Consider the following 16,694-nt stretch of genomic DNA (forward strand, 5'->3'; position numbering starts at 1 on the left):
CTCTCAGCTTAGACTTGCTAATGGAGGAGAGGACAGGCTGCATCTAAATGACGTGATTATCAGTGACGCTGCCAGCTGCAATCAGGGCCATGGCACACTGAGAGAGATCCGCAGAGAGGTGCTTTATGCCTGGATAGACAGGCAGAGCGAGGAAGCAGTGGTTTTATTTGTCTTTTATCTCCCTCAGTGGTAAAGCAGGAAGAGAAACACAAAGAGAGACAAACAGGAGAAAGATGACAAGGAAGGAATTATTTAGGTACTCATGGACGTCTGTGTCAGGTGTACTAGCCACAGAGATTTGTGTCATAACAACGAGTGAAAATTTGAGGGACAGAGGAGAGGAACAGAGTTTATGTGGACATTTTGAAGTGGGTATGTCTTAGAAGTTGAGCTAAGAGTTGCATCATATGAACGAGGGGAGAAAGCTCAACAGTACTTTCCTGTGTCTGTATGTGTAAAAAGGGAAGAAAGGTGAGGCACAGCAGGGAGCTGTGGTTGGACTTCGAGGCCAAAGAGGTGAATACTTTGTCAAGACAATATGAGAGAGCTTGTGGCTCTTTTTATTTCCATGTCTAAATGACAGAGTGCAAGTGAGGTAAGAGGATACACAATGTCTTTTTCTGAAGACATACTGCCATGGAGAGGGAGAAAGCTAGTTAGGTTGCTAGTGCACAAATGTTTTCAGTAAATTTAGCTTGTTTAGATTTTCCTTCTGCTATTTAATCACCACAGGGCCCTGCCAGAATTGCAGCCTAACATTTGCTGAAAGGTCAGACATGTCTCTCCTGCTTAACTTGGCCTAAATGCATGTCAGTCTGTAGTGCAGCTTAGAGAGCAATAGATATCAGTCAGGTAGCCCACAAAAGCGTTCGTTCGTTGGATAGGTATTGGCTTTTAAATTTTGCTATTTAGATATTTGTTTTTCTTTTGCTTCCTTTTTCTACTAAAAGTAAGATGTCAGTAAGAATTAGGTTTCAATTGATATATTAAAATGTGAAAATACACATGCTTTATCTCAGCTTCCCACCTTAGTGAACATCACGCCTCTAGTTCACCATGGCCGCTGAAGGGAAACCAAAATGTCAAATCTAGGATATCGCAACCTCTGATACTTCAGTTTTCACCTTCTTTTTTATAATCTGTCTCTTGAGTCCCCCAACCTTTAAATAATTACTTTCAAGCCAGTGTAGTAGTTGATAAATGGATCTGTTAGTCATATTGCACATATCAGTGAAAACTGACTTATATAATTTGTGCGTAAAACAGTTCTGCAGTAGACACTGATACACTCATGTTAGCACATATGTTCCTGGAGATAAAATGTTAAAGTCAGAAGTAACTGACATTGAATTGTTAATGCATTGTTAGAAGTTGTGTATTTTTGAAAGCTTTGTTTCGATCCAGCTTATCCTCTACCAACCGGAGCACATGGTAGGCTTTGACCCTGAGGGTCAAGGGTGAATCCCTTGTATATAATAGAAGAAAAGTTGGTGGCAGCTTGCTGTGAGTTTTTCTTCCTTTTCATATTGTTTTGTTGAACTTTTTTTATGGACAGCTGCTTGCAATTATGTTTTTATTCAACATCTCACATTTAAGTTTTCCAGTGTAAGTCCATTGTATGAGGAAACAGGTTATCATTATAAAACATGTAGTGAAGCGCCACCCCCTCTTTGTATACTGTAAGCATATGTTTTCCTTTCACACCTTAACCGTAGTCAATGAAAAATTTCTTTAACAGCGTATTGTTTTTCACAATGTGGATATCATATTTACTTTTCATACAGCAACAACAGCCAAAAGGCGAAGAACTAATTAGATTTTGTATAACTATTCAGCCAATTTGCTTCCACCCAGAAAACTCCACCTGGAGAGGGTGCTGGGCTTTAAGCTAATATTATCCAGGGAAACTTATACTCTCTGCTCGGTTAATTTCCTGGACAGCAGAGCAGTCATGTGGTCTCAGCTGTGATAATACATGCCTTCAACACGAGTCTATTGCAGAGTCATGTGAGCACCTTGCAGCTGTTCCTACATAATTTAATGCTGATTTATGATGTCTTTCTATGGGATTTATTGAAAACCACTGACTGTATAAAACATTTTCATCCAGCTTCTCGCAATAAGAGATGGGGTCATGCGTGAAGACACAATTTCCTGCCACACAGTTTTGATTATTTCTCATGACAGGTGTTTGTATTTTTCTTTTGACTGAACTCATCTCGTTTGTTACATTCCCAAAACGTGATTGTTGTGATGCTGAATGTGTGGTTTTCACTGCAGCAAATCAACAAAACAACAAAGTACATAGTTGTACATTGTTGTTTGTCTTCCCCTGTTCAAATAAATTAATTTCCGTCCTCCTAAAAGTCAGACATTCAGCCAGTGGAACAAAAACACCACAACGAATTCTGTCTTTTAATGTGCATTTTCTGCTTGCCTTTGTCTGAACAGTGTACGCCGTTGGTATAGCTGCTCAGTTTCTGTTATTCAGTATTCAACTCTTATTTTATAACTTAAGAACAATGGGCAGCTGCACAGCATATTATGATGGTCATGCTTGGATAGCTGATGGTGATGTGTTTTGGTCCACTGTAGTTTATGAACGGGAAGTAGCATATGCCCCCTTTGCTATTGCTTCAGGCAAAGCATGGCTGTTCGTAGCGATGGTTAAAGGCCCTGAGTTCATGTTGGTTTTTATCATACATGCGCAGCCTGCGGAATGCTAATACTTTCCATGTCAGTCTAATTTGATCCAAAAAAGACAGATTGTCCTCACTAAAGAAATCTCATACTGAAAAACATATCAATACAGACTGTACAATTAAGGCCAGAGTATTGAGAACAGACCCACATGCATATTCCATCCACCTCTGCAGTTCTTGAAGCATGCTTGTGTTTTTTTATCAGTGACAACCCCCTGCTATTTACAAGGGGCTTGGCTTGTTCTGTGCTGTAGTTTGATCTGTACAGTGTGTCTGTTTTTGATTTAGGTTCATGGTTCCAATGCACAAGGAAGCATAGTTCCTTTTCCCACTATGTATTGCAGTAGAAAAGACTCAAGTGGATTATGGGAGCAGACTGAGACACATTGGCTTTTGGTCAGCGAGAGATGAAAGCAGCCGACATTCAAAGGACTCAAAGGTGGACAGTCTGAAAGAAGTGACCGCAATGGTTTCACCCAAGGGTAGCTGTTAGAAGAGGATGTTTTCTGTGTTCTTGGGAAATCTGTGTTCCTTTGGAGAAACACAAACAGATTTCTTTACCACTGAATGCCTCCACCGTTATCTCAAGTCCCCTCAGGAGGAGCTTCACTATAGTCAACTAACAGCAGTGTAATATCCATGCAACTGCAGCAGCCAAATCCCCCTTAGGCAAAGGCAAAGCATCACACATCCCTCCCCCCACCTCTGCCCAGCACTAGGCTTCACAAACAAATTCTGTGTAATGTTGAGTTTTCACAAATCTGGCCTGTCAAGCCCCAAGCTTTGCAGACGGTCTCCACGCCCCGTTGCTTTTGAAGACCTCAGTCACTCTATCACTGCATAAGTATGTGTATGACATGTTTCTGTCTGAAGTCAAGCTTTTCAAGCAACCAATGCCAGCTGCCTCTCTATGTGCTACAGTATGTCTGCCAATCCTGTCTGCTAACCAAAGCTCGCTGCCACCCCACTTCCTCCACGTTCTTGTGTTGACGCTAGACTACTGTCCCACCATGCCTGTGTGAGCTGTGTGATACTCATTTTACACCCCAAATCCTGGTTTCTGCTGTGTCATCTTGTGTATTAGGTGACAAGCATGAGGTGAAGGTTTGGTCATGTTACTGCCGTGCACTGTCTATGTACTGCAGCTTGTCCTGTGGATCCTAGATGCCTGGCCACAACCAAATTTTTTTTGTCCTCCATGATTTTATTCCTTTCTTTTTCACTTTATAGCTGTTTTTCTCTCTTGTGGTCTGTCCTTGTCACCACTCTGTATAATTCTGTTTTCCCTCTCCTACTTGCCTTCACATTATTTTTGTTTTTTTGCTCTCTGTCTCTTTGTTTCTGCCTATTTATTTCTGGTCCTCGGTTCATAGATTCACAGAAGCTCACTGTAGCAGGGAGACCATTCCCTCTGGCTTCACAGCTGTTATTGGCATATCACAGAGTTTTATCTTTAAAGTCATAACATTTTCTCATTTTCAATACAAAATCCAATTTCTTTCCTCACTAAATTAGACATTAGTCAGCACTTCAGGTAAGCCATACCAGGGAGTGAAATTAATGCCCTAGAAATTATATGGTTTTGGGCTTGCTATTTTATCAAGGTTTCCACATACACATATGTGCACACTGAACATCCCTCCGGTCAGTTGTTTAAATTGTCCTGCTCTAGCTAGGATGTCCCTGTTGAAAATGCAGCCGCAGGACAAAAATCTTTCTATGGACATTAGATGTCCCATTTATATATTGAGTAGGATTGAAAATCAATTGAACTGGAGCCTCATACAATGGGAGTAGGCAGTTAATGTGTGTTGTACGGTAAGGCCTCTTGAATGCCCAGATTAACCAGGTTTCATTGAGAGCTCTGTCTGTATTCTGTCTCAGCAGAATGGCCAAGGCCACTTTTCTTGATGATTTTGGTTTCAGAACAATAAAAGCACATAAAGTAGCACTTATTTCTGTGTCTTGTAAATTTGTGGATTTACTAATACTGATAGCTGGGATAGGCAGGTAAGAGAATGAATGAATGGATGGATGTATAGATGTGTCTCTTCATACCTTCATTTGAGTTAACTCTGTTCTCCCATTCATCTTGTAGGTATCCATTCCCTACAGTGTTCAGTACATGCAGTAGAAAGGACCTTGCAGCCAGTCTGGATAAAGGTGTGGGCATGTGTCTGTACAACATGCCTGAGGTCAAGGTGCTCTACGGTGGGCAGAAGTGCGGCAATGGCTATGTTGAGGAGGGCGAAGAGTGTGACTGCGGAGAGCTGGAGGTAAAGTTTGAGTGCAAATGCCTTCATCCTTATCTGCTCCAGTGGAGTGAATTTCTCTCCAGCACTGTAGCTGTACTAAAGTTTTATTTATGACAATAGGAAACAGACCAGTCTTTGGTGAATAAAGATTCTGTGAAGTGTAATTAATGTGAATTTGAAAAAATCTATTGGTAGATAGATTTTTTCCAGATTCTTTCAGGTTTTTCATTTACATTCACGGTAATAATCTCCTTTAAGCCAAGATACTAGTATTCAAAAGTAAGGAGAGACTGGTTAGAAATACGTTTTTTGAAAAAAATGACCAGATATGCACTTTTGTAAGCTGCCATTTCTCTGCTAAAACCATGTCCAAAGAAAGCAATAGTAAATCTCTTGCAAACTATCATACAGAACCAGCTCACCCAGCTGTGGAATAAACCACAACAAAACAAACAACAAAACTTTAAACATTTCCTTGACATTGGCATTGTACTCAAACCTGCTGTGCAACAAAAAGCTCAGGAAACCACCCAAGGCCTCCGATATAAGTGCTTTATTTACATCACACCTTGTTTCCCACATGTGCTGAACAGAGTTCTGACAGACGCCCATGTTGATTTTATATGCTTGGTGAAGGCCCATTAATCAAACCACTGTCCAACTTTGTGACAAAAAAAAGCCAGAAAGTGTAATTGGGTTAAAGCTGAGGTAAGGTTTCTTTGGCTGTGCCACCCAAATAACTGGACACACTCCAATGCATCGTATCCACCCATGCATGCTTTGTTTTTGTTGAAACACATCACAGGGCTTTTTGGGAAGTGATGTGAGAATGACGTGTGGAAAGGCCAAAAATGTAAAAAAAAGAAATTGTATTGATGCCATGTTGCTACATTTACAGCATTTAGTTAGAACCTAAATCAGCACAAGATATGAAATGTTGATTAAATTTGTATCTGATTGATTTAAATACCATTTGTAGCCACCTGTATTTTACACCTTGTTTTTTGTAAGTTAATTAGGCCAAGTGCTGGGGGTCCTAATGCAATTGTGAGCAAGTGTTTAATTGTTGAATTGTTTATTTTCCTTTACAAAAGATATTTGACAAGTACTGTAAACCAACACCAACTTGCAGAAAGTACATCAATCAAACAACAGTCAAGTTTTATTTAGGCAATTTCCAAAATAATGTTCATTATCGATAGCTGACATGATCTGCTGTTGGTGATGTTTGTCATTTTGACTGGTGAAATTAGCCTAACATGATCTGAATGAGACAGAGAAGAGAAAAGTTTATTTATCAAAACTTTGTGCATTGCCAACTGGGAATATGGGAAACTTTACTTTTTGGGTATAATACAGTTTTTGTTTGTTTGATAGTTTCAGTGAACTAATGCTTAAAATCTGACTGACTCAACCGTGTGTTTGATTCTTTAGTTAAGTATTGTTTTGATTATGCTCCATCATCTCGAGGCAACTGTAGGTAGTGTTTTACCAGAGTAATTGTGTTTGACCAACAATGAATCAACTGTATAACTTAACTTTGCCAACTCCCATTTCTGCCAGCTTGCCCCTCTGTAACTTTCATGATGTCACAGTAGAGGGTCTGCTTGTTTGGTGTGCTGACCCACTTACACAGAGAGATGAAAGCACACTTTTCTCTTACTTCTAAACAATAAGCCTACGTCAGGGCAAAGCAGTAAACAGCCAAACTCATAAAACCACACATCACCTGAAAATTAGACGTCCAGCTGTATCCAGTTCCCAGCCTTCAACACATCTTGTCATTACCTTACCCACAAGAAAAACAAGCTCGCTGAGAGAAGATAAATGATAGTGGGAGTTGTTTTTTTTCTGCATGATAGTGGGATGCGTGACACTACTTTTAAAATAAAGCTGATGTGTTTTGGCATCTAATAAGAGATAAACTTTGCAACACATCCCTGAAGTCTTTTCCTGCATTACTTCCATTTCAACTTCTCTCCTCTTGTCGTTTTCTGCCAGCAGCTGGCTGATCTTGTCATTGTGGTGAAATGGCTACAATCTCCATCTCTTAAGGGCTTTCAAATCCCACTCCTGCTCCTGCCCACGATACCATAAGAGTCAACTCTGCCACATCTTTCTGTTATCTAAATCAACTTAACACACCCTCTCCCAACTGCTACACCTGATTTCTATCTTTTGCTTCTCTGGCTGAAGGCTCCCGCATGGTTCAATGCATTAAACAAGCCCCCCTTTACACAAGCTTCAGTTAAGTTCTCCACTCAAAGACTCAAAGGTCAGAGTAAGTTAGATGGGAATCCCCAGACAGGAAACGTGTCCCCCTGACCTGAAAATGATCTGACAGGACCCAGCAGCAGTTTTCCCAGAGCACTCCTTTTGTTCACATGTTGTTAACTGTTGTTTTCTTCCCCTTATCCCAGGAATGTATGAACCCATGCTGCAACGCCACCACATGCACCCTCAAGGGAGATGCTGTGTGTGCCCACGGACAGTGCTGTGAAGACTGCAGGGTAAGGATTTTAATGTGCAATGTGTGTCTGCCTCATGCATTCCCTTCTACTTCTCCTTTTCCCAATTTAAGTACAATTGTACTATTATAATAGCTGGAAAATCTCTAAAACTGTATTTTCAAACCTGTAATCTAAAGATTACAAACTCAAGTACAAGGCCTAAAACTTTCTGAAACTGTTTGTTGGGGTATGTTATTAAGAGACTCTTAATAGCCTGCCCTCGTATTTAATTTAAAATTTTAGGTAATTTAATTTCAATTTTGTATATTTTATCTCCGTAGGCAGGTTTCAGTCCAAAGAAAGTTGGATTGCATAGAGTTTACCTCCACCTAGTTATTAGTGGTTTTTGCTTTGACATGGAAATTTTCTCAGACGTGTCTCCTCTTTGAAAAGAAACATTTGTTGAAGATGATTAAATTGGATGAGTCTGCTCATTGTGTCCTTATACATGGTTCTGCTCAGACCTCCATTTTAACATAAATTAGTCTGTTCCCAGGCTTTACACAAGTTTTGAGTTCATTGCACGAGACAGCCTGAGACATTGGCACTGTAAAAAGTTTTACATGTGGAGGCAGGCTGTAGATTAGTTCGTGGTGCGGTCCACTGGGTCAGTGGATCGATTCCCATTTCCTCGTGGCCACATGGCTACATGTCCCTGGACAAGATACTGAACCAATGAATGAAGACATATTGTAACAGAACATGTACAAAGCCCACAGATTGATGAATTTGGTAATGTTACAGATTCTATGGCTGAAAGTGCTTACTGTACTGTATTGCATTGTGTGTGTTTACAGCTCAAACCAGCTGGCACCCTATGTCGAGAGTCCAGTAACTCTTGTGACTTGCCAGAGTTCTGTACTGGTGCCAACCCTCACTGCCCAGCCAATGTTTATCTGCATGATGGCCACGCCTGCTACAACACTGATGGCTACTGCTACAATGGCATCTGCCAGAATCATGAGCAACAATGCATCACACTGTGGGGGCCAGGTAAATCAATGGCTGCAAATAAGTTAGACTCTGTGTATAATTTTATAGACTACGGGAATCTTTCCTTCATTTTGATGATTGTGTTTGTCTTTGGCTACAGGAGCAAAGCCTGCCCCAGGAATCTGCTTTGAGAGAGTCAACTCTGCAGGGGATCCTTACGGGAATTGTGGGAAGGACTCCAAAGGCTCTTTTGCCAAGTGTGACACAAGGTAAGACTGTGCAGCTGCACTGATGTAGTAGAGGTACCGAGAAATTACAAACACAACTGATTAGCTTAAGTGCTGTCATTAGCAATCATCATTACGTTGTGGAATATGACATGATCTTCAAACAGAAGTTTACATGGATGAAAATGTAATTTGAGAAAGATAGGAGCTAATTACGGTCTAAGAAAGTATTCATGAATCATTTCATGCTATTCTTGTTGCCTAATTGTTCTAAAGATCTTCCCCCCTTGGTTGAATTAAGCTCTTTGTTAATTTATGTAATTGCTTTAATGACCGGAGGACTGAAGAGCTGCAGCTCTCAGCAGACTTTCATCTTTCTCTACTCTTAGTTATCTTTCTCTCGGATTGGCAGGCATTTGTGTTTTATGTTGGGTTTTTTTTTGTTTGTTTGTTTTAAATAAAGTGTTTTATTATATGTTTTTTTTATGTTTGAGTGCACACATGTGTCTCCATGTGTGTTGTATGCAGGGATGCAAAGTGTGGTAAAATTCAGTGTCAGGGAGGAGCCAACCGGCCAGTGATTGGAACAAATGCTGTTTCCATTGAAACCAACATCCCGCTGCAAGAGGGAGGGCGCATTCTGTGTCGGGGAACACATGTTTACCTGGGTGACGACATGCCGGACCCTGGACTGGTTCTGGCTGGAACAAAGTGTGGAGATGGCATGGTGGGTAATCACAGTGTATCTTTAAACAGTAATATAGAATGAATATTATGAGTCAGAATTAGGTCAATACAGTATTAAAGTACATGTGGCTAAGTATTTTATAGAACCCAAAATCTATCTATCATCCTAAGGTCATCCTTGCTTTTTTGTCTTCATCTTTGTTCACAATGTATGTACAAGTTCTCTCTTTGCCCTCAAGTCAAGTTGCCCTCTTGAAACATATAGAATAATAAAGTACAGCTCTGTTCTCAGTTCTACATTAATGGCAAACTGGTTGTGAGAGCAAATGATATGAGGGTGTTGTGACCTGTGTCAGCACCTTTGTCTTTTGTTTCATATCAGTATGTTGATAAAGTGGATAACCATACATTTTTAAAGCACAAAGCACCAGTGCAGACTTTGAATATCATCTTTGCTACTGAGACACGCAGTAATGCAAAATTTGTGGCACCCTCTGACCTCTTTACTTTTTATTATGATACCTGATGATTATGATGACGATGATGTTGTTGAGTGAAACCTATTGTCTGAGATCTCCAAAGTCTAGCACTTCTCGGTCTCTCTTGATAGATGAATAAAAATATATCTGCACGTTACATTCCCTGTAATATTTAAGAATTATGTTGAGTTCGTGATATCAAGTTGTGTCCGCGCCATGACAGAAAACAGTGTTATTATATTCAGCTGGTGTGAGAGGCCAGAGCCCTGCCTGTGTGGTTGAAATGTGTTACCTTAGTGGACTTGCTCTTGGTGCAAAAAAGCCTTTGTGTCCCTTTGAGCATCTTTTGTGTGCAAAATGGCTGTCTGCCATATCAACCTCTCTCCTGGCTACAGTCTCCCAAATCATGAGTTAGCTCCACACATGAAATGTTGAAGGCCTGAAGGTGGGTCTTTATCATGGGCCTTTGTTCTTCTCAAAGAGGTTTTCTGTTTTCTATGCCAATCAGGACATAGATTGGCAGCACATGTCCCACACAACAGTGGCAATTTGGGGAAGATTAGAGCTAAAAACTGCTTTGCCTAATGTAGGCCTTATTTTCTACATAAAAGCAACAGCTGGCTTTTTCCAGTGTGGCTTCTTTGTTAGTTCTAGAGGATACACAGCACAATGTGCCTCTTGCTTATTCACCTGAACTACATTAAGGATCTGTGTCTTTCAGCTAGTTCAATCTGGTACATGTCCACCAACCATCTATACTGGTCATTATGTATTTTCAATGTATTTGAGTAGTAAACCTACTGTGCTGTGGAACGGTAGAACACAATTCTCCTTTTCTAATCTTGTTAGTTTTCCTTTTCGTTGGCTTTCTAACTTTTTACCTCCTAAAAATGCTTGATGCTCTTCCCCTTATAGGTCTGTCTAAATCGCCAGTGCCAGAATGTCAGTGTCTTTGGTGTGCTTGAGTGCTCTGGGAAGTGCAATGGACGTGGGGTGAGTGCAAAGTACCTATTAGCTCGATATTTAGTGTTAAATTATGCACCATAGCCTGGGAAACAGTGTTACATTCTGTAAGGAGTCTGTCTTTATCTATTTAGTCACTTTTTGACTTTTAATTACAAACAGTAACAGAAGAACAGTGTATTTACAGTGTAGCATGTGAGATATGGCAGCTGCTCCCATTCTGTACAATCAATCTTCATTATGCAACTGAGGTTAAATCAATCCCAGTTAACAACAGCATTTATGGCCTACTTAAAGTGTTGTCTATCATCTTCTGACAATACAGAGAGAAAAGATACAGCACAGCACTGCAGAAGGCGACCACAACAGTAGCACTGTTGCTGTATAAAAGTAACACTTCTACCAGGAATTTATATTCACCTTTCTCACTTATAAATTATGCAGCAGAGTGTACTTCAGTGTTTTATTTACTTAGTTGTTTGATTGTGTGAATCATACACTCACCGGAGGCCACATTAGTTTACAGTAAAATCTAATCTTTACTGTTAATCATGGCTATTTATGGCAGATAGGTCGTATAAAATGTGAAATCAAATCTAATATTCTTGAATTGTAAATTAAACTTTTCTCATCATCGTATAACTGACCTAACATCCTTGGAGCAAATTAGCCTGTCAATAAAAAAAATAACAGAAAAGCCGGTAGATTCACTATTGCAACAGTCTGCACATAAGTGCAAGAAAATTAGAGTTATAGAAGAACAGTTTCCCATTAAACGCATGGGCTTGAGCTACATCTTCCCTTCTGCTGAAATATCTGCTAAATCAATTTAGCATTCTCCAACACCTCGCACAGTACGAGACCTGACTGAAAAAGTAGTAATTTTCTGAATTCACTGCAAGAGTTTAAAGATTATTACTTGTCTACACGCCAACTGACTTTGGTCGCTTTCCCACCTTAATTCGTTTGCTTTGGTCCGAATCAGTTGATGACTTTGTAACTTTGTATCCGTTTCTCTTCGGTTCGGTTTCGTTTCACACTGAGTAAAAATCCAAACGAACCAGAACACGTCACTTCAAACTACGTGAGAACGTCCTCTCCGTTTATTGGTCAGATTGTTTCTGCCGCTGGAAATAATAAGTAAATACATAATAATAGGAAGAAGATAAAGTCTTGTTCTACTGTACGTTTGTGTGACAGTAGGGAGATTATTTTTAACTATAAATGTTAATGCAGATCGATCATCCCGTTCATTATTGTTTATTACGTTACATCGCTTGCAGAGTCATCAGACCTGTGTCTGTGAGACACTTCACCTCCTCACGTCTCCACATTTGTCCTCCATTAATCAGGCTGCATGTTTTTGTTGGACAAACGAAAGAAATGTGAATCTACACACTACCCAAAGTCCTCAAATCATGAGATTCATCGCGTTTGGTCCCGTTTTGGTTCGGTACGCGTTCCCACCAGGAGGACCGCACCAGAGTTCGCTAGATGATGCGGATTGAGACCACCTCGTTTTGGGGGTCTCGGTGCGGTTGTTTTGGTGCGCACTCGAGTGCGATTACCGTGTTCACACCGGACAAAACGAACCGAACCAAGAGGGAAAACGAACTTGAGTGCGATTTAATCGAACTAAATCCTGTAGGTGTGAAAGCAACCTAAGTCACGGCATGTATTGACTGCATGCAGGTACACTGGTGTCTATATTTTTATTTATTAAGCAAGCAAAAAGCATGATTTTGCTTTTCTGTCCTTCATATGCACCAGATATCTAATGAGATATAACCAGCTCAAGGTTAAAATATGAACAATTACTTTTTATCATCTATTAAATGCACTGATAAGAAAATGCAGCTGTTACATTCAGTGTGTGATTGCATTACCACACTGTGAACCTTTTAAATACATGAGAAATCCATTGACAGACTTAATAATGGATTTCATTTCCACTACATACTGTGAATGTCATCTGTTCCTCCATACTTGTTTTTAATTTGCATCTTCAGTTTAACAGGATTTTTTAGGTTTGAATTACATAGGGCGATAAGAGATGAGAAATGTTACCATTTCCCTCTGATTCAATTTCTGGTAGTGATTGCTCATATTATATAAGAGTCAATGCCCACCATGCACACATAAAACGTCTCCAAATCTAAAACTTCTTTTTAGCCCCCAAGTGCCTCTTAACCCCGTCACCCAGTGCGAAGGAGTGTCCGTCGCCTGGGGGCAGGGAAGACACTAGACTGTACGTCTGTGCTAAATGTAAATCCCCCACAGCTGCACAATTCCCTTTGCAACTCCCTCTTTCCTCCATCCTCCTTCCAACTGACAGCTGGACCACCTTACCTCACAAGGGAATCCTCCTGGATCAGACTCCTGGACTGGAAATCTAAGGCTTTACAAGATGTACTCTCCCCTGCACATGTTTTATCTATTATGACACAAACGCATGCATTCACAGTCAGTGTCTTCTCATGTTAAAAGACTAACTGAATGAGAACGGTTTATTTTTAAAAAATAAACCATGTCACTTCTGACCTTGTTAGGGTAGAGGAGAATGCATCATTTACATCTGAAGGTTAGCTGTTAGTAATACAAATGTTGATGTATCAGTGCTTTATAGAGTAAAACTAACTTTGTTTGCAGGTGTGCAACAACAAGAAGAACTGTCATTGTGAAGCACACTGGGCTCCTCCGTTCTGTGAGAAAGCAGGTTTCGGGGGGAGCATTGACAGCGGGCCAATGAGACTGGCAGGTAGCATGGACTATTTAATTTCTGTCCTCACACATGTAGACACAATGACAACAGCACTAACCCAGAATTAAGCAATAATACAAAGCAGCACCAGCTGCAACTGATACATCTCATTCACAGAGTGATGTGTGGAGAACAGTGTAACGACACAGCTCCCCATTTACCCAGCAATGCATTATTGTTTGATTTTAATGGAGAAAGAAAATTAATTTTTGCCCCTAGAGTAAACAGCAGAAATGATCAGACAAACTGTGCCGCTGACCATGGCCTAGCTGTAATGGTCTTTGCATTATGTTCTGTTGTTGTTCTGTGCTGTAGATGTGCGTGTGTGTGTATTAATGTGCGTGTTGTCATATATGGCAACAGCCGACAGTGTGGCCATTACTGTGGCAATCCTGGTTACCCTGCTCAGCCTTCTGATAGGAACAGTACTCGTCTTTCTGAAGAGGAAGACTCTGCTACACCTCCTCTTCACAAACAGGAAGAGCACTTTGGAGAAACTCAGGTAACGGCATTCCACGAAAAACAAAACACAAGCCGTGAGGTTAAATCTAGGTGACATTTTGAGAGCTTATAGCAGAAAAGACACCTTGAGATATTTGAATTTGGCTCACCTGGGTGCCTGTAGAAAACATTTAACATAGAAGGTTAATGCTTTTTTGTATAGAAAAGAGATATTTTTTGCTCTTTTAACTTCTTTGACTGCATACATTTCTCAAATACTGTGCATAAATGTGCTGGTTACTGTTTCAAGGTACAATTTATGATCCAAATGTAAATACAAGCACCACATTTTAAATTTCGACATTATATTGTTAGGGGTAAATGTACATTGAGACATTTTCCGTAAGCAGTACCAAATTCTGTAGTTCTTGCCAAGAAACTCACTCCTCACAATTATTATTAGTGATAACATAACATATACTGTAAAAGAAAAAAGTAACCTCACTTTCATGAGGATTAAGGTGAGGTTGTTCGATCACTTTCGATTGACAGTGGCCTGGCAACGTAAACAGTGTAAACCCAAAAATGTGCCTACGCTCTGAACGGTACACAGAAATGTGTCATCTCTTTCCAATCCTACTTCAAACCACTGAGCAAAAACACAGACACACAAACATAAATCTGTCATTAGAAATAACCCAGACCCTTCCAGTGTTGGCAGAACATTGTGTGTTCATCTGAAACCCCATCACTCACAGCGAGAAGCTGAGAAAATGCTTTTTGACAGTCAATAAGTACTTTTGTTGTGCTCCTAGATCTGTGGAGTCCAACAGGCCAACAAGCCCCATCAGGACTCAGTCCACATACAGGCCCACACCTCAACGCAAACCTCCGCCCAAACCCCCTGGAGCCAACATTTATAAGGTGAGGCCCTCACTACCATTTATGTCACTGCATCTGTCAAACGACTTTACAGATGTGTGTATGACTGTGTAGTGTACATTTATACACACCTATACCTTTACTATTCTTCTTTTGTGTTCTCGTTTCTGTCACAGGCAGATTGATTTATTTTCTAATAATACTTTATTAGATGCCCTCACCAAGCTATAGTCAAGCCTCAGTTTCGAACTGTCATGCCTTTAGATGGCAAAACAAGATGACGGCAAGCCTGGTAATTAATTCAGCCTCATTATATCTCTCTTGAAGAAATATTAATCGAGATGCTACTGTTGATGGGAGGCAGAAAAACTTCAATTGAGTGATTGCTTGATTTAAAAGAGACTTTGGATGTTGTGATTCGAACCCTTTTTAATTTTTTTTTTTGTATTTGAATGGAGCAGAGTTTATTCATTTCAACAGAGGAAGAAAATAAACTTTGATTTATTTGTTGGAAATGAGAAGCACAGAGGGAGATTATCTATCATTTATATGGTTATGACAAACCAGGCAGGTACAGGCATTTATATGCATAAGTGTATGTGGATCTGATCTGTGTTTGAACTGCAAATGTGGATAAAAATCCAGTATTGTAATTGAGTTTAGAAGTCTATAGAGTTATACAGTATTTAGTAGAGTACTGTCCGCTAGAGTGATTTTTTGAAAAGGCCTGTCCATTCTAGTTATAGAGACCACTTCAGCCAATTACCGATATCCAGATGTCACTCAGCATCACAGCAGCTTCTCTATGAATGCATCTGCATTGCTTGTGTGTGTGCTTGTGTGTTTGTGTGTGTGTGTGTGGGGGGGTTGTCCAGTGGCCAAATCCATCTTAGCCATTTTAGGTGATTTTGTTTTTTTCTGGAGCAGAGGGGTAACATCTGGTCAGGACATGTGGTGAGGCTCTGTTTTAACAATCTCAGAACGTCATATCAAATAATGTTGTTTCCCAGTTTTATGACTGACTCTGACATCAGCTCTTTCACACTAATGAGAGCTTTATGACTGAAGTGGATTTTACTTTTTATGCCTGAAATATATGAAAGCTTTTCAGCAAACATTACTCAAGTCCTTCAAATTACAGAGAAGTTTTCATGGGTCCAAGACACACACAACAACACAATGAGCAGCCAGGTTCATAAAGTTCTTAGATTCACTTGGATATTTTCCTTTGAGCTGCTTTAGTTCAGTGTCCTGTTGTTCATTCCAACTTATTGTTATTATGACTTATTGGTACACTTGGATAGATCAGATCAGATCAGACAAAGACCTACTGTGCTATTATCATAACTGACAACACATAAATGATGGAGTTAGTGAAAATATCTTCCTCTCATCCTCTTTTCAGCCGTCTCTCCTGAGCGCAGAGCCTCTTCTCCCTCCGCACAACTTCCACTCTCACAGCTTGCGCAGACTGCCCCTCTATCAGCCCCTGCACATCAGCCAGCCGATGCCGGTGTCTCTGAGTGTGGGCCAGCCCACCCTGCCTCCCCTCCCGGGCCACCACAGGGTCCTGCCTCCTCACACGTCGCTGTCACCCCCTCGAGTGCCACCTTTTCTCAGTCTGCCTCGCCAGCAGTCGATATACAGAGTAGACCAGGTTGGTTTGTAAAAACGTCCATTTAATGTTTTCTTTAAAACACATTTAGATCATTGCATGTTAAAATTGCTAAACTCTGCAAACTTTTTCTTGGACATAAATTGTCTTGTAGTTCAAAATGATTATTTATTGTTGTAGTCCACAACTTTACTGGACCATATATACTGTACAGTATAGCCAATTAATATTTTAATACT

General features: G+C 40.3%; 1 protein-coding gene across 1 annotated transcript in view; it reads left to right on the top strand.

Moving 5' to 3' along the window:
- The window catches only part of adam12 (ADAM metallopeptidase domain 12), a 62,816-nt gene that overhangs the window by 39,836 nt on the left and 6,286 nt on the right, over positions 1-16,694 (top strand). The window contains exons 12-21 of the mRNA XM_026354735.1: positions 4,801-4,978; positions 7,378-7,467; positions 8,265-8,460; positions 8,561-8,669; positions 9,156-9,354; positions 10,709-10,786; positions 13,406-13,514; positions 13,881-14,019; positions 14,774-14,882; positions 16,246-16,497. Of these exons, the coding sequence (XP_026210520.1) occupies positions 4,801-4,978; positions 7,378-7,467; positions 8,265-8,460; positions 8,561-8,669; positions 9,156-9,354; positions 10,709-10,786; positions 13,406-13,514; positions 13,881-14,019; positions 14,774-14,882; positions 16,246-16,497 (1,459 nt within the window). The remainder of the gene's footprint in view (positions 1-4,800; positions 4,979-7,377; positions 7,468-8,264; positions 8,461-8,560; positions 8,670-9,155; positions 9,355-10,708; positions 10,787-13,405; positions 13,515-13,880; positions 14,020-14,773; positions 14,883-16,245; positions 16,498-16,694) is intronic.

Source organism: Anabas testudineus, chromosome 15 (assembly GCF_900324465.2).
Source record: "Anabas testudineus chromosome 15, fAnaTes1.2, whole genome shotgun sequence".
Lineage (NCBI taxonomy): Eukaryota > Metazoa > Chordata > Actinopteri > Anabantiformes > Anabantidae > Anabas > Anabas testudineus.